At 33.2% G+C, this 24,994-nt stretch overlaps 1 protein-coding gene across 16 annotated transcripts in view; it reads right to left on the reverse strand.

The window, feature by feature from the left end:
* Positions 1–109: 109 nt before the first annotated feature.
* FUBP1 (far upstream element binding protein 1) overlaps positions 110–24,994 on the reverse strand; it is a 32,380-nt gene continuing 7,495 nt past the window's right edge. For 4 of the 16 annotated variants that reach the window (XM_039838653.1, XM_039838658.1, XM_039838663.1 and 1 more), the window contains 19 exons: positions 24,431–24,469; positions 23,898–23,937; positions 23,329–23,381; positions 23,171–23,242; positions 22,979–23,036; positions 20,942–21,104; positions 20,746–20,844; positions 20,519–20,620; positions 20,165–20,267; positions 19,966–20,066; positions 19,441–19,582; positions 18,407–18,567; positions 15,950–16,101; positions 15,783–15,862; positions 12,588–12,725; positions 11,044–11,118; positions 5,415–5,474; positions 5,188–5,333; positions 4,804–4,945 (listed from right to left, as the gene is read on the reverse strand). In XM_039838653.1, coding sequence (XP_039694587.1) covers positions 4,904–4,945; positions 5,188–5,333; positions 5,415–5,474; positions 11,044–11,118; positions 12,588–12,725; positions 15,783–15,862; positions 15,950–16,101; positions 18,407–18,567; positions 19,441–19,582; positions 19,966–20,066; positions 20,165–20,267; positions 20,519–20,620; positions 20,746–20,844; positions 20,942–21,104; positions 22,979–23,036; positions 23,171–23,242; positions 23,329–23,381; positions 23,898–23,937; positions 24,431–24,469 — 1,826 coding nt within the window. In that variant the 3' untranslated portion in view covers positions 4,804–4,903. Of the gene's footprint in view, positions 4,946–5,187; positions 5,334–5,414; positions 5,475–11,043; positions 11,119–12,587; positions 12,726–15,782; positions 15,863–15,949; positions 16,102–18,406; positions 18,568–19,440; positions 19,583–19,965; positions 20,067–20,164; positions 20,268–20,518; positions 20,621–20,745; positions 20,845–20,941; positions 21,105–22,978; positions 23,037–23,170; positions 23,243–23,328; positions 23,382–23,897; positions 23,938–24,430; positions 24,470–24,994 lie in introns of all 16 variants that reach the window. The other 12 variants (XM_039838654.1, XM_039838659.1, XM_039838657.1 and 9 more) reach the window with 10 other exon arrangements.

Genomic DNA, 24,994 nt, shown 5'->3' on the forward strand with positions numbered 1-24,994 from the left:
TATTTTAATTTTCTGGAAGACAATTTTATTTTACAATGTAAACCCATAATAAAATAACTTCTATATTAAAAAGTCTTTCAATATTTTAGAAAAGAGACAAAACACTCCCTTAAAATATTCATCAACGTACATTTATTTTTTTATTGAGGAAACCATAATCAATACAAAATTACAGCAAACATGTGCCCTTTTACAATGTCATTAAAACAAACTCTAAACCACAGTTTGTAAAGTATTCAATTTACCTCAAGTCCAAGCTGCATCTCCCTAAGACACTGTTCCCATCACAGTAGCCATTTAAAGCCAATCTTCTTTTTACACACGGGTAGTTTCTGTAGAGAACACTTTTCTCAGGACGAAAATGCATCGAGCATGCATAAGAAAAAATATAGATATATGCGCAAATACATTTAAGAGTTTCTATAGGGGTATCAATGAAGAAAATAAAACCCTGGGATTTATTTGCTTCTTAGAAGCACCAATTTAAAAAATCCCTCAGAACTTTATACTGTGGCAAGAAAACTCAGAGACTAAACAAAAAATACGGTTATTTTCAGAGTCAGAATTATCTTTAACTAGGTATTGTTAAAATACATTTTAAAATGAGGCAGAACTTAGAAATTTAAAAATAAGACATCCTCATTGATTAGTAATTTCTACATCCCTATTCTAGACAACAGATAACTTTGCAGATAGAACTGATTTTTCTGGAAGAGTATTCACAAATGAAATGTAACTCTTTCTGCATATATTCCTATTTCCCTCTTAAGGTACTCAGCTACTCCTACCCAAACCCACCCTTATGAATTAACTACACGTCTAAGGATATATTCTACAATGTTTATAAACAACTACTAGTATTAACTCACTAGATTTAGTATTAATAGCATTTTCATTAAAAATAAAAACATACTTCTCATTTCTAAAAGAAACATCAAACCATAAGAATTCTATCACCACACTAAGATATCTTAATAAAAAAAAAAAAACATTGTCAAGTTTTTTAAGTGCGAAATAAATCAGTTCAATTTCAATCTAAACATTGTTTTTACCACTCCTAACATCCACTGCATTCAAATCAACTGGCTCACCTTTTCTGCTTTCCATTTATTTCAAGGTTAAGATTATCTCCATTTAAAAACGCTTGCAGTATCAGTGAAGGCTTATGGTAATGAATAAAAAATTCATGAGATAGAAACAATGCCTCAATATCTATTGGCATTCATCTATTATTTTTTATAAAAATGCAAACTACAGCTAACCCAAACTTGACAAGCTCTTAAGGTTCAAAGAGCTCCTTTATATTATAAATCTTAACAAACCTATCATCAACTATTAAAACATAAACACATAAATGTGGTGCAGTAACTACATAACTTATGAAATTCAACAGTTCATGGAACATTTAAGAGCAAGTGAATAGCACTTTAAAATGAAAAGTGATCAAAAGCAGGTACATTACACCCTCTACCATATTATGTATGGGAATACATTTCATATTTCTCAATTATGATTTGCCAATTTTACCTTCTACATTGAGCCCTTCTATGGTCCATGCTCATCGGCTCACCAATGGCATACACTCAAAGGATTCCTCTTTATGGGTAACTATCTCAGGACCTGATTTTATGAGCTATGATTTGGTGCTTGCAGCATCTTCAGCACTGTGTGTGAAAATGAAGGCAGTATTTTTGAATATTTTTCTTTGTTGTAGAGATAAGCAGGAGTTTTAAAAGGATCAGCACATTTTAGAAATCGAATAAACAAAACTGATATGATGCTGCTTTAATACATCCATCTTAACTCAAAATATGTACCAGTTAAAATCATCTATAACAACACACAAACATTTTAAACTGGCAAAAAAAATGCAGTGTCAGTTATTAAATTGTAAATCAGAAAAATATTGGTTGCTATACAGATTATGAAAGGTTATTTGCTATACAGTTAACATTTCACTGATGCACATGCCTTTTATCAAAACACACTGCCAGTATTCTTTATAATTTTTTCCTTTTTCAGTGTATATAAAAGTTATAAAAACTGAATTGTCTAAAAAAAAGTCATAATAAAACTCTCACTCATAATGTCTTTACTGAATTACTATAGTTCAAGAATAAGAAAAAAATTAAGACTCCATAGCTTTGGAAGGCAAAGAAAATGTCCTGTCAATCTTAAACAGATTGTGAAGGCTGTTGAAGTTTCTGACCAAGTGATTTCCTAAATCTTGAAATCTATGTAATTGTCCTTTCTTTTACCAATTCTTCCATATTTGTGAAAAGATTACAAAAGTTTGGATGTAGTTCAATTATAGCAGCAATCTACTCATCATTTAATTAAAAAACTAAAATAAAAAAAACATTACCCAGAAATGTAAACAGTTGTTTGAACAACTTACAGACTTTCCACTGAAATGGTAGCATAAATAACAAAATACATTTGGGGGAAGCAGTAGCAGATTGCTTTTGAATACACAACCACAAAAACCTCACAGGGACAACATTAATGTACTGAAATATTTATTTATATATGTCCTTAGGTTGTGCTTACCTGTTGCTTTTTGCAGCAGAACCTAAGGTGGAAGGTCTGGGAAGGCACTGTGAAGTATAAATAATTGCACTGTTTGCAATTAATAAAGATTTTAAACTTTAAATGAATCAAAATCAACAGCCTCCAATTTGTGAGTTATGATACTGAATTCAACTGAACTACTTCTTTAGTTTAATTAATAAATGCACCACTTTCCTAAAGGTCATCTATAAAACAGTATCATGCAAAATACTGAAATCGTTCATGTCAAAACCCTACTCTTAACGATAACAGATAACTCCTTAACTATTAACTTCACACTAGAACTACATATTCACATCTAAATAAGGGTAAGGGAAGTCACTCTAAGTTCTATATAACAATCAAAACATTTCAAACTATCTAAAATGAACTGTACTGCTAATTTTCTACCCTATAGGTAATCTTGACATTTATGTTATTGTACGTCCTCCTTTATAGTATATTCAGAACAAATGGTGCTCCCCATCAATGAAAGAAATATATTTTATGAAATGGTGTTAAAACTGCTACAATGCTTAATATATTTGCAAACTAAAAACCACTTCTTTCTGATACATTTCAAGTCTTTCATTATTAATATAGGATATGCATATTTACAATGAAAAACAATATATTTTAGGAGCACCAATTGAGTAATACTATTCAACTCAGTTAATGATCAGTTTTCTTTAGCTATAGCTAAAGCATATGAAAAATACTTACCCATTAAGCTCACTTAAAAAAAAATACAGACCTATGTATTACTCTATGTTAAATTAAGCAGTTATGGTTTTCCAAGATATCAGCACTGTATTCCAACATAATATTCACACAAAGTATGGCATTTACATTATGTGGAACATTGACAAAAAGATACTGTTGCAGTTCATCAATTTGTCATTCCGATGTACTTACAGTGCAATGCTCCTTGAAGGAACACAATCAAGGATGATACACAGCACAGTCCTCCTCACCCCTACAGAGCTAGTTCTATACTGGCTGGATCAAACCTGCACTTCAACAGACAATGGCAAGACAGACTGTATTTGCATGTACTCTAATATATTAATATGCAAAGAGCCAACAAATATGCAAAGAGTAAAACAATGGATTTCAACAAAATATCAGAACTTCAGCATGAGTGTTATAGAGTAATAAAATGATTTCAAGTACATAAAAAATTAAGTTGATTCAATGATTGGACTTGTGCATTTACGAAACAAAGCTTATCTATACTGCAAAAAGAAAAAAAAGAAAAAAGCTTGAACATTTCCACACCCCAATAATGTTTCAATGGCAGATGCACTGTAGCTCTATTTTTTGCATACTATTCACTTTTCTACCCTAAATTTAGGAAAAAAACACACTAATATTGTATACATTAAAAGAGATGCTTTACATGAAAAAACTGTTCTTATTAGACTACTCATATTTACTATCTGAAAACTGTTTAAAATCAGTTACGCTGAAAGAGTCTTGGAAATCAAGTAATTATCAAATTAAGAACAGAAAGGTTAACTGTTATAGCAGCAATACAGGTCTGAAACAGTGGTCATGTATAAAAGGAAATTTCACTGTTAATGCAATGGAAGTATGCCAAAAGATCATTGTACACACATGCAGTTTTTCATCAAACAGAAGGAAAAAAAATGAAGATATCAGGATTACTTGTGCTGAAACAGCCAAATACAATGAATAGAAAAGATCCTCCAATCTACTACTATACTGCAAGGGGGAAAAAACATGCCAGTGTTTAAAAACTCAATATTTCATGGGGAAAGCTTATATATTTGTGTATATGTATCTTAATTTATCATTGCTAAGAAATCATGAATCTTTTAAATACCCACATATCCAACTTACCGACACAGGAGGTTTCATATCATTTATTGTAAAGCACAAAACAGGCATTTTAAAAGTGAAAGTATACATTGAAAAAGTACATTTATATCACAAAGCATTGACCACATAATAGTTGCAAATACATTTGCTGGAATGTGTACATCTACACTAAATACTAAAAACAAACCAATTTTCATTTCTACACAGAAATATTAACCTCCTATCAGTAGTGATAGATATTTTGTACATTTTCCAAAAAAAAAAAAAGAAAAAAGAAAAAAAAAAACCACTATTATAAACCAAAAACAAAATTAAGATCTTCATCAAGTCGTCTGCATCCATATATTTAACAAAGGTATTTTTCCCCCACACAATGAAGCAAATACTGTATTGTCCACTTCTTATTATTGGCCCTGTGCAGAAGAGATACATAAGAAATACACAAAAAGTTAAAGAAAATCCTTTAAATGGAGCTAATTCAGGAGTGAATCCTTTAAGAAAGAAAAACTGGTTAATATAAATGATGGTGGCTTCTTGCATGATTTGCAAATCCCTGGGGGAAAAAAATTTATTTTTAAAATCAAAGGCATTACAGAAGTATTCAGCACTCAGATGCCAGAAAACATTATAAAAAACAAACAAACAAAAACCCCAAACAACACACCACAGTCCTTCATTTAGTTATACTTTGCCAGATAAAAATAAAAAAAGGCAAACATAATCCCAAACAGACAAAACAGTAAACATGCAGAAAACATGATCAGAGTTTTCAACACATTAGCAAATTTATTATACCTGAGGTGCTGGAGGATGCTGTGGCATTCCCTGGGGACTTGTCTGGGCATAGTAGGCTGCTTGTTGTCTATAGTACTCAGCCCAGGCTGCACTATAATCTGGCTGACCACCTGGTGGAGCACCAGTAGGCGCAGGAACTGCTTGACCTTTGAGAAAAGAGAACAACTTTGTTGCTTGTAACCACAAGTAAAAGCCCAAAAGAATCTCATTTCTAATAAAGACAATACCTTGCTTCTTGTAATATTCATCCCAAGCCTTTGAATAATCCTGTGTCTGCCCTTGTTGACCTAAAAAAAACCCCCTCAATTTTAATACAAAATTATATCCACTGTAAGTACAGCTTATTAAAGACAAAAGCAGAGGATCAGAATTGCTCCTGTTTTAAGTATTCACCAGTGTCAGAAAATTAAATTTAAAAAATCAGACTATTCTTTATTTTTTTCCCTTAATCACTAGTAACAAAAAAAGAAAAAAAAAATCATACATATAGTTTTAGCTAAGGTAAAGATTTAGGCATAATGCTGATTCAACTACAGAATTTATAAACTATTAATGTTCTAAACTGAGTTTGGAAAGCACTTCATGGCCAACTGTAATAAAAAAATGAAAAAAGTGCTATATGTAAGTCTATGGTTCTCTGGCAGTGATGGGAGGGCGCACTATTTTTTGGGTCTCTTATCATTTGGATCTGTTACAGCGTAGGTTTTAAATAAAATGCATATTCTCAAGAGAAAATTTTTTTTTGAGAAATAAAAAAATCCACTTAAAAGCTATTACATAAAGGACTATTGTTTTATGATCTGGCCAAAATTTCCTGCTTAGTGACCTATAAACTATGTACACATAAAGATCAGTTTTAAGAAACTCTTTAGTAAGATTTTAAAAGTTTTAATGTGTTCAAACTACAACATAATTTTACTAAAATAACCTGATGAAAGACATAAAGAACAATTACTGAAGAGGTTCTAAGCAATGGGATCAATAAAATGAAACTCAAGAGTTTTCATGAGCAGATCTTTTACTAAGCAAGGCAACTTTCCTGAGTTGAGACTAAAGAGACATAACCACCGAATACAATGCATGTACCTTGAATGGGCTCTGAACTAAAATAAAACATAAAAACAAAATTCCTACACACTAAAAGACAAAAAAGACATTTTTCTTTCAACCGGGGAAATTTAAATATGTTGATATTATTAAAATAATTTACTTAAAGCAAACAATCTGCAACTTACTTTGAAATGCCTCAGGCACAAAAATGTATATGCACACAAAGTACATATGACAAATTTTTTTAAAAATGGTAAATCTGGGTGGGAAATATAAACACGGATATTTGCTGTACTAGTTCCACAAAATATGTTTTCTTATTTAGGTCCTTTATTTGAGCAAAATTTTATTTAGCTTGTAATTCACTTGGCTTTATAAAATTATAGCTAAAAAAACCCCAGACATATAGAAAGCTATGTTTTGCTAAATGTTGCCAATAAGGCAACTTTATATAGTTATGCACTACCTGACATATTGGACAATGGACTGCACATATGCTGGTGGTATAGCCATATAGCCTAGGTGTGTAATAGGCTATACATCTAGGATTGTGTAAATACACTCTATGATGTTCATACCACAATGAAATCCCCTAGTGATGAATTTTTCAGAAAGTAAGTGGTGCATGACTTAAGTTTCAGAAAGTAGTCTATCACCATCATAAAACTGGTCAACTAAAAGCAACTGAGTGAATAAACATTTAAGATTTATGACTAACTTTAAAAATGTAAGAACCCTCCTTCTCTGGGAAAAAGCACAGAGTAATCCCATATACTGTAAACAAAATTCTCCTATTTTTGTTTTCCATAACTCTTTTCAAAAAGGACACTGGTATAACATTTTGATCTTATGAGACACAATTCAAGCAAATTTGAAACAGCTGTCGATACTTAAAGACAACTGCCAAATACTCCGGGGTACCAAAGGTAATAAAACCACATAATGTCTCTTACAAACTGCACACTTGAAACCAAACCTGGTTAAAGAAGCAACAATTTCCACTTCAGGTTTACAGAAGGAAGTAGACCTCATTGCTAAGAGATACTCATTTTAGAGGCAAAATAACAATATAAGATGGCAAAAACAGGGAGATGCATGAAGAAAATTCCTCAAACTCCAATGTTACCTAAAAAAAACAACCCTCCCAAACACAAATATCCCTGTGAGAAAACACTTGGTAAGTCGTCAACATTTGACATTCTAATCCTGAAGGCATCTAAGAAAAACTCATTCCACTCCTCCAATATGAAGGGTTTAAATGTGATTCATTTTGCCCAGCTGAAAGTAGGGAAAAACTCTTCCTATCTAATCCACTTATGACTTGGCTCTCCCCTAGCCCCTTGTGCCTCTCTCTCCCTTTTAGATATGCCCTTAACTTGCTCTCTATTATTTTCCTCAGTTCAAAAACCATTTTGATGCTGGTTTAGCAGAGCATTACTAATATTCACATATGGCTTTATAATGTATAAAGTTTTAATTTCATTTCATCTAAGAGACTGACTTGCTTTTGAACACTCAATAGAAATGAAAAAACTCTAGAATACTGCAAAAAAAAAGGAAAAAGAGATTGAGACTTGCTCTATAGTTCACATGTAACATTCTATTTACAGTCCATGAGTTAGCTTTGCTTAAATAAGAGTTTCACTGTTATCTCTATACACTGACATCTTTCCTACAACCACTCTCTCCCTGCTCTTTAGGCTTAAAGTATCATATGCTAAAGGTTAAGAGTCTACCATATCGGTGCTTAACATTACAAGGGACTTCCTCAAGTCACAGTTTTCCCAAAATGCCTTCACTTCCCCTCTTCCAAATAAAATTCGCCATCCCTATTTTGTAAACCTATTTGTTCTCTTTAGGGTGTTTACTTATTTACAAGTTTCCTGTCATTCTTTATACGATTTAAAATTTCCTTCTTTAACCTTCTAGAATATCATCTTTAAGAATTTCCTAAATTCTCTTAGTAGTAACCCTAGGAAATTTACAATTGAGAAAACAAAACTAATTTAAAAAATTAACCCACATCTGTTAACAGTTTATTTACTAATAAACAAACAATGAGAAATGTATTTAGTGTCAGTGGGGATTTTCTGTTCTTATCAGGAAAAGCTATCAGGCTCCAAAAGTTGAAAGAGCCTTCCTCATTTGAAGAGAAAACTGAATTGGGAATCAGGACATCCAGAATCTCAGGAAATCCTAGCTCTGCCACTGGAAGAGTAAAACTTAGCCTTTCCAAATTAGAGAGTTAGACTTGAATATAAAGACCTTTGTTTTGTCTCCCTGATATTTTATTACTCCTTTCTTTCCATTTAAAAATCTTAAAGACTGAACTATTTTAGTTTTATGCTATAAGGTCTCTTATTTGTGGTTATCTTATTAAAAAGATAGTAAGGATGAGTAATGCACCTAGAAAAAATCAGAGTAGTGAAGCAACCAATCATTTACAAAAAGAACATTGATAGGAAAAAGTAAATTGACCTAGTAGCTATCATTAAAGACCTGACAACTTAATATTGTTTTGTTTAAGATTTACATATAAGAGGGTATCACTCAACTGGTACACTGCTCATAAATTAACAGCTAATCATTGTAGTGCTACAGAAAAATACACAACTGAAAAGAAAGTGGGATTGAAGGGGTTAAGGAAGACCTTCAGTCAAACAGTGTTATAAAACAAATCATACTCATTCCCCAGTAATTACCTAAGTCCACCAAGACACCTGAGGCCTTTGTTTTTACCCACTTTTAATAATGTAGGGAGCATCTCTGGCATATTATCCATTGAGAAAATACAAATTGGACCTAATGATTTTTAACCTAGACATGCACTAATCTTTAAAATATTGATGCTATTTCATTAAAGTTAAGGTGATCGGAGGTCTTGACTACTATATTGTCACAAAAGGATTATTAAGAGCATTCACAATTACTCCAAAAAGCATTCCAGTCTGGACAATAGATTATGTGATCATGCTAATTAGAGTATACTGTTTCAAGGTTAAAGGGTCTTTAAAATGTTTCTTTTTACAGAATTTCGGCTGTTGTAGACCTGCCTAAAATAAGCCAGGTCACAAAAACATAAATGCACTAATCTGTTACAGCCTCTAGAATAACATACAGCATGACTTTTCTAGAAAGTCATTCTAACAGGAAATTTTTTTCTTTAAATAGAAATCAGCTGTATAAAACATCCTTATCCGCATATATATGTACTTTTATGTAAAAAAAAGATTAATGTAATTACCCTTCTGGAAATTTTCTTTCTGTGGAAAAGTACAGTCTTTGACGAAGAAAACATTAAAATTCACGTCGAGAATCTCAAGTAAGCTGACAAAATTCTACCATCTATATACTTTCTATGCCGGCAAGGATAGCCAAGTTTATCTACTTAGCTTTTTCATTTATGACAACTGTCTATGGTATAAATTGTGTTATCTATAACTATGAGTATAAGCATCTTAAAACAAAACAAAACGAACAAAAGAAAAATTACTTGTACAGAAGTATAACATCAAGTTCCAAATGGTCCCTGAGAAAAGCAAATCATGGAGCCAAGTTTGGGACTTAAGCTCTCTTGGAGTTCAAATTATGGCTCTACCACTTAGTTGTGTGACCTGGTTTTCAATCTGTACATGTGAAATGTCAGTGAAGACGATTCTTTTCATTCACAGCAGTGTTAACATATTTACAAAGTACTTGATTAATAACTGTACCCATTAGAATATAATAACCAGAAGGGCAGGACTCCTAGCTGTTATGCCCATAATCACATTATTAGCATCTATCACTATGATTGGCATATAGTATATCCTCTATAGTTACTAAATGAAAATGGTCTTTCTGGATATTTTTCCTCTTTCATATATGCAAATGTTAAGTGTTTAACTTCCTGTCATTATAAGTTACTTATCTGCTTATTTTGCAGCAAAAATACAGTAGTCTCTCCTTATCTGCAGTCAAACATGGTCAGAAATAATGGAAAGTTTCTGAAATAAACAGTTCCCATTCTAAATTGCACACTATTCTGAGTAGCATGATGAAATCTGGAGATATCCCAACTCCATCCCATCCAGGATGTGAACCATTCCTTCATCCAGTGTATCCACACACTGTACATGCTACTGCCAGTCACTCAGTAGCTGTCTTTGTTATGAGAGTAATACACAGTACTGTAAGTGCTTGTGTTTAAGTAATCCTTATTTATACTGTTGTAATAGTTCCATTATGTAATTATTGTTGTTGACCTCTGTGCCGAATTTATAAATTAAACGATATCACGTGTATGTATATATAGGAAAAATCAGTTGTATCTTCAGTTACAGGTATCCACTGGGGGGGCAGAGGGGGAGGGGTCTTAGAATGCATACCCTGAAGGAGGACACTAACACAATACTAACAAACAATTTTTACTTGGAATTCTAGAATTTCACCTATTCCATTTAGGCTACTAACATATATAAAACTGTCTTTGGCAAAAGTGTAGATTCAATATCATAGGTGCAGAAATTTTTAATTTCAATTAGTAAGTGGTTGGCAAATGAATTTAGAAAGTTTCCTTGTTTTATAACCACAAATTTAAGAATTATTATTTGTTAACGACCTTGATACATCTGAAAGTTCAGTGATTTTGGAATGCATTCTTGCTCAATTATTCTCTTCCTTACGATTTTAAAAATAACCAATAAAACAAATCCAAGGTAAAAAAACATGGTACAAACATGCTTTTATCGAAATCTTCAACTTTTTACTGTGATATTTACTAAATGTATTTGATTACATGTATAAAAAAAGAAAGGTAGAACATACCCATTTTCTTGTAGTATTCTTCCCAAGCCTTGGTATAATCAACCTGTCCAGCTGGAGCTGGATTCTGCTGATCTCTGTGTTCAAAAAAAAAAAAAAAAAAAAAAAAAAAAAAAATAAGATTAAGGTCTTTAAAAGGCAATTTTGGCTCTTTCCTTCTGTGAGTGCAGGAGTTGGAAGTGGCCTGCCCTAGGGAGTGAAGAAGTGGTGTGACAGTGGCATCCCTGCTGGTGCCAAAGATACAGGACACTGGGATACAGAGTTGGTAGACAGAGAAAATGATCTATGTATTTGGAAGAGCAGTCACATTGAGCAAGTGAATTCACTTGTCAAATCAGGAAACACACCAAGGATACCAGGTCCTTCCCTATTTATAAATTTAAAAAGGGAAAAAGCTAGGAAGAAGCTTAAAGTGTAAGAAAAGTAACTGCAGGCGATATAAATACATAGTTTAAAAGTAAAAAAGTACTTTAAGAATGACTGGAATGTCAAAAAAGAGAGAGGAGCCATCTTGAAGGTACTCCTGACTGGCCAAATCTAGGACAATCTGATAATTAAAATAATATAGTCTAAAATACAACCTAGTGAATAAAACAAGAATCTGTATTGATGGGAAAAAAGCTCTTCCATTTAATAAAATACTAAATAATAAATGTAAAGTAAAATGATGGAAATATAAATTACCATAATTATAGCTGTACTGGATAGGTGTTAATCGATGAAGGCTAAAGCCAATGGGTAGTTCAATGACACAGTAGTATAGTTTAGCTCTCCAAAAAATATTAATTTCAAAGAAGAAAATGGCGTTTTTCTATATAGAAACCTGGCAGACACCAACATGACCAAGTCACCATGTTTACCATCTCCAGGTATAAAATAGGTCAGCACTGTTACTACCCCTGATTTATCACACTAAGAAGAGCATATCATCATTTCTGAGGTATTCTTGCCATATAGAAAGCAGGCCCTCATGATAATGACCTCATCTTCATGACAAAGGTTAAAGGAACCTAGACTGACTGATAATCATCCCACAAAACAAAAGGTCTGTACTCTTTATGACCTGAAGACTTCAGGATTTTTCCTGAATGGTGGGATAAACAGTAAAATTAAGGGCTGTGCACTGGATAATGATGTATCAATGTTAATTAACGGATGTGGAGGGCTATATGATGGTGAGGAATTTTTGGAGTAATACAGAAAGGAGTATTCAAGGGTAGTGGGGCATCATTTCTACAGCTTGGTCATAAATGGCTCTGACAAAGACTAATGACAATGGACACAGACACATAAGATGGTGATGGAGCAAATGGGGTTGAGGGGATAAAACCCTGACAGCTAGGTTATATAGGTGTTCTTGTTCTCTAATGTATCTTAAAACTTTTATGAAAGTTTGCAATTACGCTGAAGTAACTTATTTTTATAAAGAAAGTTTGCTTCCTGAAGCTATAACTAAGTATTAGGATTTTTTAGGTATTACACATTAATGTATTTCACATATAATTCCAACTTTTCAGTTTTATATAGAAAAGAAATTCTTTAGTTACCATAGTTACCTTGTCCATTGGTTTGGGTTGTAGTTGGTGCACCAGCCGGAGCTGCAGGTGGTGGCTGTGCTTGCTGTTGATAATAGTGAGCATAATATGCAGCCCAAGCTGCTGAATTTGGATCCGTTCCTGCCTTAGCTAGAATAAACACAAGTTCAGTGTTTACATCTAGTCCATAATCTCTCTCTCATGCATGCAGACACACACACATATACCCTTACCACATCCAGCACTATACGGACTCAAAATTTAACTGGACATCAAAAGCTGTAAGTGAAAACCTTCAAATTCTATTCATTTCATTGTCATCCTTAGCTTTTATTATAGAAAACCAAGGCTCAGAGATGAAGTGACTTTCCTAGGTCCTAGAAAACTAGTGGGTGGCAGAACTGGGATAAGAATAAAGATCTTCTGGCTTCAAATCCAGGCCTTTATATTAAATCATCTTGTGCATTTGCTCTAAATCAGTTTTGCCTCAAGCACAACAGTTCTATGCGGCAGATGACTAAAGGAAAGGATTTCTAGGGACTAACCTGTACAAAAAACCCCACAATTATTTTAGAACTATGAACCCTGTCCTGTCTTGTTTCCATAAAAAGACAAATTAAAATTCTTGGAAAAAGGAATAAATTAACCACACTTCATCATATCTCAGTGATTATCCTAAAACATACACTTGATGTCATATCTCTACTTGAAAGTCTTCATTTATTCCCTGTCTTTAGGACTGTCAAAACTTTTAAGAACAGCTTATCATTCAATTTCTTTAATGATCTGGACTCCCTGAGTTCATCCTTTCCATTCCAGCCTCATCTTCCCTCATTGTCAATATTTTCCAACACTCATGTTCTGGTCACAGAAAAACAGCTTGTACTTTTCAAAAGTTACCATGCTCATATGTGGGCCTTGGAGCGTGTTATGCTTCCTCTGCACTCAGCTCACTCCCACTCATCCTTCATAAGAATCAACTGATGCATTAACAGTTTGAGATCTCTCAGTCAGAAACAGAAATTCTTATTGATTCTGTCCTTTACACTAGAAGTTATCATTTGATATTATATCTTTACTAGTTTATATCCTCAAGAAAAATGCAATTTCCTTAGCCAAAGTCCATATTATCTGTTTATAGCCTTAGTCTCAAATAGGTAGCAGTTCTCAGCTGCTTAATAAAGGTTAATGAAATTTTGAGAAAAAGAGCAAAGATTTCTAGTGACACAATTTCTAAGCTGACAGAATTATAAGGCATTATGCCACTCTCCTAACTTTTCTCAAGTAATAAAAGTATTGCTATTCTATGTTGAATATTTGTCTTAATAGTGTATTTAGTGTAATAGTGTATTACCTGTATTCTAATTAATGAAAATATGTTCACGTGATATCACGTTTGGATAGAGCAAGTGAGATAAGACTTTAGAAGTGATATTTGTACTCCTGAATGAACCTTGTACAAAAAACCAGTCTTAAAAATGCATTAAAGCAACAATTAAAAAAAAAAAAAGACTGTACAAAAGAAAACAAGCTTCATATTTACATATAACACACAAAACTTACTAATATTTAACATAATATTTGTGAATGAGTTTTATATATAAAAAAGATTTAGAGGGGTTCAAAACTTGCTTGCTATAGCACAATTAGTAAGTTGTAGGACTACTATTTCTCTAGGTATATTTCGCTTTGAGGTCTAAGTTCTTGACTATGAACTAGAAATCCTTAGGTTCAGAGAATATGACTTGTCAATATAGGGCCATATTTAAATACCACAATGTTTAATCAAATTCACTAAAACTGTTTTAAGTCAATTACTTGGTTTTAACATAATGCTAAATCTAATATAAGGAATATCTAACCCAAGCTGCTATCTTTTAGCTAAATGGGTTTTCCTTCCTAAAGGCAATGCTGGAAACCATATTTATTAAAAAATTCTTACAGTGGTGACTTCACTACTACTATAAGTGGAAAAATGAGATTGATAGACTTCATTCCCATAATTTTTCTCAATCATGCTCCCTACCCAACAGTTCTCATAGGTGCAATCCTGCAGATCTAAGTTACTCAATATAAATCTATCCCTTGCACAAATTCTTCAATCTCTTGAATGGTGATTTCTCCGCTTAACCACACCATCCCAATTAGCTTACAAGAGAGAGGGAAAAAAGGTCTTTTCACTCTTAAAAGACTAACTTTTGACTACTATATAATAAACCATATTTGATCCTTCTTCTGTAAGTCTTTCTACTGTGGTGCTGCCAATACTTGGAGTTGGCTACAGAATGTAAACTCATCTTTGCATACCCAGATCCTAGCACACTCAAGTTGTTTCTTGAATGAGCAGAAGTTGTGGTTATTTGGTGACTGCCATATTGTGCCATCATATTCCAAAGAACACACTACCTAAGAAATTAAAGTATGTTATAATATAGGGCCACATTTAAATACCAGAATGTTTAATAAAGTTCATTAAAACAATCTCATTTAAATCACTTATTTTAGTTTGAAATATACTAGTGTGGAAAGGAATCCATATATTCAGTACCTTCCTTGAAACTACTCCAGTGAAAGAGGCCTAAAAGGTAGGTAGTAGGTGAGAAAAAAGCATCATAAACAAATGTTAATTGGTGTCAGTAAATGCCCCTTTGACTACAGTGGAAAGAAAAATACATTGTGGGAGAAGATGCGAGAATAGAATATTTAAAATCCATATCTGGGCAAGAAAACGTTTAACTGTTTTTTTTTAGAGTTCTAACATGCAGATGTTAAATATAGGCTAGGTTTTAACTAACATATAAAGTTATCATCTCAGGAATACTAAAACAGATAACTTATACATGTTATCTGAGAACTTAGGAATTTAATGCTCAAGGGTTAAACGCTCTGTTAGACTTGTATACTACATTTGATGAGACTGGTACCTAAAACCTAAGAAAGACATTGTATTTCTTCCTATAGCATTTGGCTTTTGGCACTCTGACGCAGAACTTCAAAGGCAGAGAAAGCCAAAGAGGAGTCGAATAAAGTTCTATGAAAACAGACCATATTCACGAGTCTTATACAATGTGGTAGAACCAGAACCTAATATTCATGAGAGAGTGAAACAAGTGTAGAAAGTGCAAACAAAATAGAAACACTAGAAAATTTAAGAATGTAACAGAAGTGACAATACAGATCACACACAGAAGATACCCATCTTTTTACCTGGATCAGGAGGAGCCTGTTGCTGCCAGTGTGGATATGCATTTCCCCACCCCTGGGGAGCATAAGGGGCTGGAGGACCACTGAGAAGATAGAAATCAATATCAAAATACAATTTACCAAAAGCTAGAATCTTTGGGGAAAAGCACAAAACCAAACTCAATACTTACTGAGGAGCAGGACCAGGTGGTCCTGGATTATAAGGTGCAGGGTTGTATGGTCCCATTGGAGTTCCAGGCCCTGGAGGCCCAGGAGGCCCATGGGGGCCTGGGACACCATGGGGCCCATGGGGTACAGGAGGCCCTAAAGGATTTACTGGGCCCTGCAAGAAAGCAAAAAGTCATTAAAAAAACCAGAAAATCAGTAATGGTTGAACAATTCAAAACCAAATAACCTTCCATTTCTACCCTCTTTATATAGACGCAAGCAGTAAATTTTTGATTTTCCTTCATTTCTTCATTCATGTTGCAAAAACTATCTTAACTCTACAATATTAATGAAATGTAAAATTCATTAAAATCAATAGCACTAACAAATAATTGAAGTGTTTCCTTTACTCCTATTTTCTTCAGACTATCCCCTTTTCCACTATTTCTTCTTTTAGAATTCCTACTTTTACTAGTATTCCTTTATCATCTCAACCATGGCAGCTTATCAAATACCAGGTCTCTTTTCTAGCTCATCTCTGTATCTACTTTTTACCTACTCTAACAATAATCAACCACCTTGACAATATATACCCCCAAATTACTTGTCTTATATTGTGAACGATTTACTGCATACTTTACCAACAATATAACTAGTTCCACTCAATAAACTGAAGTCCACCTCACAGCCTGTCACTGAATGCCATCTAGAGCAATAATTTGCATTCATTTCCTACTGTGGCCTTTACAACTTTCTAAATACTATGAAAGGAGTAAAAGCCAAAGTAGGAAATGAAAAGGAGTAAATTCCCTTTATAATTGATTTCACAAATCAGGATATTTCGTATCTGTATCATGCCACATTATAATTAATAAAGCTTAGTTTATGTCTCTTTTCATTAATTCATCTTGTAAAGGCCACTAGATTTAACTGTTCTAAAAACACTCATTTGGTGCAGTTAATACTGACCTTGTGACATTTTGGATAATAATGCTTAAACTACATTTGGTTGTCAATTTTTTCAGTACTAAAAAATGAAACTAAACTTCATGATTTTTAAAGTCCTTTTTATTAACCTAAGTCTAATTTGTCATTTTCTCTCACTTCTATTATCCATAATCTATCCTTTCCAAGTAGTAAGAGGATTACTGAAAAAGGAGCAAAATTTTTATAGGGCTATGTGCTAGGCACTCTTTTAAGTAACACATACACACTTCAATCATTTAATCCCTACAACCCTATAATGCAGACACTATTATTCTCATTTTTAGAGGAAGAAACTGAAGCAAAGTAAAACAACCCCCAAGGTCACAGTCAGTAAATGATTCAACTGCTTCTTTAGAACAATCTATATCTTGTTTGCCCATCAATCCAGATTTAAATACTGATCTATGCATGCTAAGAATAGTAAAATTCAAAAACAAGCTGTGATACTCATTTTTGTCATCAATCTTTGCCATATTGAGTCCACAATCATTTTCTTCGTGTCTCTGTACAATTACATTTTATTGTCCACATGATGTTTGTGTATACTTTATAAGACAGTATTTTTTGTACCCTTATTTTTGTCTTCCTAAGCAGAAAAATGTGTTAAACTGTTTTGCACCCCATTTACAGAATGGCAAACATCAAGAATTTTCCTAAAAAATTCTAATTATTATTAATAACGTAAGATGCTCCCTCATATCCTATGTTAATTCTTTATAGTAAAAGAATACAGTAAAGCACTTTTTATTTATCTATTTAGAAGAAAGAACAATTAAGACTTCATACTTTTTGTACTACCACCAGCAAACTTTTTCAGTTGAAAAATTTCCAAGTTTGGCCATGCATCAGAATCACCTGGAACATCTATCTAAAATTAGATGCTGCACTCTATTTGATCAAAACTGTATGTCTTACGTGTAGAGGTGGAAAGCACTCAAGTAGTCTACACTTAAAATTCCCCCAGATGACTGTCAGCCAATCTAAGAATGAGGATTTGCAAATTTCTACTTTAAAGGAGGGATGCATCAGATTCATCTTTGCTCATCTGGGTTACGTAGGGTAAGCCCTTAATACTGAATTCCCATTAACTACATCCTTCAAGTATGTTTTACAACCCTCCACCAACCCTAACGTATCTACAAGTAATGCTATTCTCTTATTTAGCCACGCCCAAATATAAGGTCTTGTAATGCAGGAGTCCCAGGCCTCGAACTTGCATCTGGGTTTGGATATTCCAGAAAAACCACCAGGAGGACCAGAGGGGTGTTCTGAGTTAACCTGAGAGGTTTGAACACCCATAACTGTATTTAATTAGGTTACTTTTCTTACTGGAAAATCTTTTCATTGTTTATGTATCTATTACATGATGAGGCCTATAATTTTAGACTAGAAATTGACATTTTTCTACATGGCACTTATAGAAGGCATACGAATTAATGTCTTATTTAACCAACAGCGTCTATCCTATAAATTCAAGTTTAAAGCACACTCACACCAATCTTTTCTTCTATGAGTTGCCGAGCATAGTCTATTTGCTGAGGAGTGCCACGAATCGTAAATAACTTCATATTAGGATCTGCATTAGGTGGAGGATTTCTCTGAAGTTCTATTCTTGCACCAGACTGTTGGCTTATGCTTTTTATGGTTTCACCTCCTAAAATCAAAAGAAAGATATTTCTCTAAAAATTCAAAGGATACAAGAGGAACTACTAAAAAGAAAATGAAAGTAACAAATTTAAAAAATGAAAACTCAAAGATACAAACAGAATGACAGTTATCAGAGGGGAAGTGAGGAGGGTGAATTGGACAAAGGGGGTAAAATACAGTAACGGAGGGAAACTGGGTACAGCGAATGCGGTACACAGAATCTAAATTGTAATTTTATATACCTGAAATTTACATGTTACTGTTACCTCAATAAACTTAACAAAAGGAAAATGGTCGCAATTAAATGGGTCACTATTAGTTTTGACCAGTATTCCGTCTGCCAATATTCTATTAGGATTTTCCTCTTATTCTACACTTTAAATCAAATTATATTAAGCATTTCATGCTTCTCAAAATATTTTCAAGGCATAACTTAGTATATCTGTATCCAACCTTAAAATGGATTGTAACTTATCAAAATACTTGGTTTAATTTCTTTTACAAGTAATGTAAATATAAACTAACACTTATTTAAAAATCTGAAAATTAAAAAATGTGAGTCAGGACAAAGCAAAATCAACAAAAACACTCAAACTACATTTTGGGTTAAAAGAAAAGTTTCTTACACTAATACTGAAACTGTTGGTCCCTTTCTCTAGAATCCAATGTGATTCAAATCCCACTTTTTATTTAAGTATATATGAAGTCCTTCATTTATGTTTTAGTTGTTACACATCAACATAAGAACACTTTTCTACTAAAATATAGCCCACAAAATCATTGCTACTTATTTATAACAGCAGCGGAAATAGCATCCAGAAAAATTAGATAATTATGTTAAATTTTTAATCCTATAGTATAAGAGTTTAAAATACATTGCCTTTTCCTATTATTAATCCAGTTTTCCCAGTTGGTACAATGAAATTAAATTCCTGTAGTCCACCAGGTGGTCCCATATTCCAGTTGCCTTGACCTCTACCTCTTCCTCGACCACCAGGTCCAGGTCCACCAGGATTACCAGCCTATAGAGAGAAAAGAAAAAAGAAACAGTCAGCATAGACATATACTCTTCTTTCCATGATAAAATTATTACATGTCTGGTTTCCTCAACTTTCATTTCCTAAATCAGAAATTTAGATAAGTTAGGACATAACTTGGCCCAAATTATCTCAGCCAATAATAACCATCATTTATTCATTTTATACTGGAGAGAATAAGGTTGCACACGTATATAGCTGCCTTTCTGCTCGCTCCAGTGTCTACCTCAAAACAATTTAAACTTTCTAGTTATTAATAAAGTATCGTCAAACAGCTTCTGATATAAAAAAAAGGGGGTACACTAAGATTTGAACAGAAAATTGTTAAATGAAAACAAAACAAAGAAAATGTTAGCATTCTATCAAACCTGAACACTTCGAAGAAGGTCTGTAATTATTTCTGCAGCATGCTGACACCGGTCTGGAGGTCCTGTTATTTGTGCTATTCTATCAGGTGTTGTTCCATCATCTAAAAAAAAGAAATAAATTGGATTAGTTTAGCATTAACTGTGTCAATATCAAAAGTAATTGCTACCAACACTTAGAAAATTAAATGCACTTACTCACCTGGCTTAAACTGAATTCGAACACCAGCATCATTTTGTATTTTTTTAATCATCTCTCCATTTCTTCCTATTACAATGCCAACAGCAAATCTTGGAATGGGGACCTTATGCAAGCAAAGAAAACGAAGTATTAAGAAAGTCATTTCCTGAAAATCAATCTGCCTCAAATCATAAAAGTATATATAGCACTGTTTTATCAAATAGGATAAGAAGATACAAAACAGGATTATATTCTAAGATAGGAAGTGGAAGGAAAAAAAGAGAATACAAAATTGAAAAAGGCTATGACACAAAACAAGAAAAAAACGATTATACTTATGGATTAGCATACAACCATTTGAGTATTTTTACTTACATCTATCCCTTCATTTCCTCCTATTCTTGACCCATACTCATTTCGAACTTCTCTGAAACCACCTTGGTCACGAATTAACTCTAACACCATTTCCTTGGCTTGCTGAAGTAGAAAAAGTTACCCAATTTAGAAAGCATGTCTCAAAACATTGTAATTATTCATGAATACTTTGCTCATTCTGCCACCCACACCAAATCCTTCTTTGTAAAATACAAACTTAAGTTTACTTGAACTTTGTAGGGGTCTCCTGTAATTCTAAGAGGTTTGTCAGCACCAGTGTTCTGAGGTCCATCTTGAATCATAACCATTTTAACTCCAGCCCGCTCCTGTTAATTGTAAAAACCATATGTATTAACCGAAGGGGTGCGGAAGGAAACTAGCTTTAAAACAGATGAAAAGTAATAATTTTACAAATAATAATACCTGAAGTTGTTTAATAGTCTCTCCCCCCTTTCCAATAACTAATCCTGCCTTGCTAGCCGGAATCATTATTTCTTGAACTGCATTTCCTGGTCCATCACCATGATGAAAGCCAGGGGCTGGTCTTCCTTTTTCAACAATCTGGTCCAGTAACCGTTTTGCTGATCTGTTAAAAAATTAATAGTCACATAAGTTGTAGCATACCCAAAAGCTTATCCAAATAGAGAAATACAAAATATTATCAGGTACTCCTTCCAATTCTAGTTTAGGTGGCTTCAAATTAATTGTCACAATTTTAATTAAAAGAAAATGCCATCAGGGCCAAAGATTGAAATTATTCAATTTTCTAGGTATACAATTTTCAGTATTTTTAAGAACCTAAAATTTCTAAGTAGTAGAGTTATATTTCAAGAAATATATTTCTAAAATGAAGCTGATTCCTTCAAGAACTAAATGGATTCATGCTTTTAAATCATCCTTTTGATCACTCAATTGTTAAAATTTATTCATTCAACGAATACTTAAAAATGTCAACTATCTGCCAGGTATTCTATGTAATGGGGTTAGGGCACCAAACAGAACAGAAAGAGTTTCCGCTGGCATGGCTTAACTTCATTAAATATGTAAAAATAACACGTTAAATAATATGGATGTTATTTGGGAAGTGCTATAAAGCAAATCAAAGCAGAATAAGGATGACGGAATGTGTGTGAAGGGATGCTATTTAATGGAAAATAGATATGGGAGAGTTTACTGATAAAAACATTTGAGAACCAAGACCTAAAGTGGGGGTAGAATACATAAATATCTAAGGGAAATGTTCCGGAGAGAATAGGATGTGCAAAGGACTCAAACGAGAAGCATGCTTGGTGTGCTGAAAGAAAAGACGCTATCTGAGGCTAGAACAGAGTAAGTTGTGAGAAGAATGGTAAAAATGAAGTGATAATGGTGGCAGGTAACTAGGCCATGATAAAAACACTGACTTTTAACCTAAATGAGGAAGCATTAGAAGATTTTGAGTAAAATGGTGTAACAAATTGATTCACATTTTAAAAGGATCACATGGCTATACTTTTATGAGAATAGACTATTGTTGAACGAGGCTAAAAAGAAAGGAGATGTTGCAATATAAGCAAATGGCATCACAGATAAGTTAATAGTCTAGAAAGTGGCAAGAGGAGGCTAGATTCCAAATAAATTATGAAGAAAAAAATGACCAAGACTTTTTATGGATAAATGAGGCACAAGAGGAAGTATTAAAACAGTTGTCATACACTGAGATGTGATTTAAAAAAACAAAAACAAAAACAAGCAAGCTGGGAATAGTGTGAAAAACAATTTTGTTTTTAACAAGCTAAAGTTTGAGATGTCTAATAGACATTCAAGTGGAGGTACTGAGCAGCTGGATATGAATCTGGAATTTAGGAAAAGAGATCAAGGCTGAATATAAAAATATAAGAGCATATGATATCTATGGCATATAAAACCATATATTAAATGAAGTTTAACAGAATAAATGAAATGTTCTAAAGAGTATGTGTAGATATATCATAGGAAGACTGAATTTCACATTCAAATTGAGAGACCAGAAAGATAAGCTGGACAACCAAGACAGACTGAAAAAGAGGAACCATGAAGTTGGGTATCTCTAGGCAAGTGGTCCACTGTCTAAAAATGCTGACAGGCTGAGTGATGTGGAGGCCAGTTGTGATCTTGAAGACCAGTATCAGTGAAACAGTGAGAATAAAAGCCTGATTGGTGCAAGTTCGAGACAAAATAAAAACAGGCAGATGATACAGCAAGTCAAGTAAAGCTACCTTTTTTCAAAAAGTTGTTGTAAAAGGGAAGAGAGAAACAGAAATGTGGGTTTCAGGTATGGTTTTGGTTAAGATGGATCGATTTCCAAGCATGTTTGTATACTATTAGAAATTATCTTGAAAAGAGAGGAAATAGTGCAGGAGAAAGTCGGTTCAATTGCAGCAGCAACATACTGCAGTAGGAAGAATGGGCTAATCTTAGGCACATGATTTTCATACTTACTGGACAGACTCAGGTGTTCCAGTTAACATGCAAGACCTCTCTGGAAGGCCACCACTGTCTACAATTTAAAACAAAAAAAAAAACACAAAGTTTAAGGCCAAGAAAAAATTAATAGATGGCATCATTTTCACTAGGAACTTAAAAAATACGTTAGTTTTTTAGTTAGTATGAAAATAGCAAGAATAACATTACCAGGAGCGATCTGTATCTTGCATCCAGATTCCTGCTGTATGCGTGAGATCTGCTCACCTCCTCTGCCAATTACTAGTAAGAAAAAAGAAAATTATTTGCTGAAAGACTGTAAGTTATGTTTTGATTGTTTTCAAAGCTTTAAAAATTAGGTTACTCACTAAATCCAACCATTCCATCTGGAACTTTGTATTCTTCTGTCATTACAGACCTGCTAAGAAAGAACAGAAACTAACATTTTCCTTCAAAGAAAAATAATTTCTTTACATATAAAAGGTATTCTATTGATAACGATGGAAGTCTAGTGGCTCCTAATAGCTTACATTAGGTTTCCAAGCACATGTTTATAGTCAAAATATAGCCTGAGTAGTCAGAATCTTAATTAAAGTACACATCAAGTAAGCAGAGTATGATGAATGGAACAGTCTGTAAACATGAACTGCAAAGAAGTTGAAGTGGAGGTTCAGAGAATGTCATTTTAAGTTATTTTACTCCATATTAGTTATTCTAAAATGTGCTAATTCTACCCATCCTTCCCAATTACAAATGTATCTTACTCAAAAAGGAAAATGGTCATTCTGTATCACACCTTCTTAAGTCGAAGGAAATGAACTATATATACAAAAAAAAGGCAGACACATATTCACCATACACTACTTGGGTGTGGTTTTACATAAATACAGTTCAACTAAAACTTTCAAAGTACTCTTCGACAAGCATTTGACTATACCTTTGCTGCTGATGCATCGGTGGTAACTGTGTCCCAAAAGCTACCAAAAAATTAGATAAAAATGAAAAGAAAATTTTAAGGTCACATATATTTAACAATACAATATCATCAAACAATTCTAAAGTCTTTTGCTGACACACAAACAACACCTTGAGAATAAGAATACTTAAACCAACATTGACACTGGGCAAAAGGGTCAGTAAAAGGGCAGACTTTTACTGATAAAGGAAAAATGATATATGATATAGAAAAAATTCATTTTTCAAGTGGTAGTAGCATAGATTAAGAAATGGATTTACAGAATAAACTGAGTATCTAAAACAATTTAGCAGCCAAATCTTATTAATACATATCTGGTCATCATTGAAGTGGGAGATCATATAAAGATAGGAGGTGAATATTTACAAAGAAATTCATTCTAAAAGAATATTCATGGCATTCAACTAACTTCGGAGATACCCAATAAAGGATGGGAACAAAATCTTGATCAAAATCCAGTTACTTTAAGTTTTAATCCAATTTTAAATACTTACAGTCATTTTGAGGAGCAACTTTCTTAGCATCTGGCTGATCTGCAAAATTAAGAGTCTTTTAATTTTTTTCCAAAGAGTACAAATATAAGACTTAGTTCCCCCTGCCCAAGCAAAAATAAATATCGGTATAAACATTTATGGAAATAGCTGAGGGTATGGTTTGGCATGTGAACCAAAAGTGCCAAAACTCAGCCCAAACTTAGTAACCAAAAGAAGAAAAATTAAGTCTTTCATTCTCTTCACATTTTAAAGATGCACAGACATTTAAAAAATTTCTTTTTGACTGTATCAAATCACTGACCTTAATGTATGTTAAGCACTTTATAATGATACAAGACAAAGTATTTAGGTCCATTACTAGCAAAATATCACATGCTAAAGGCTAATGATGCTTCCCACTGCAGAAACTGAAGACTGAAAGAAAAAAAAAAAAACCTATCAAAATGGGAAAATTTGACATATCAAAAGTTGAGTCTATCTGAGAGTGACCACAAAGCTATGCAAAATAAATTTAAAAATCACATTACAAGGCAATCTCAATCTAAACTGTTCTACTGTTCCTCA

Source organism: Pteropus medius, unplaced genomic scaffold (genome assembly GCF_902729225.1).
Source record: "Pteropus medius unplaced genomic scaffold, Ma_sr-lr_union100, whole genome shotgun sequence".
Classification (NCBI taxonomy): domain Eukaryota; kingdom Metazoa; phylum Chordata; class Mammalia; order Chiroptera; family Pteropodidae; genus Pteropus; species Pteropus medius.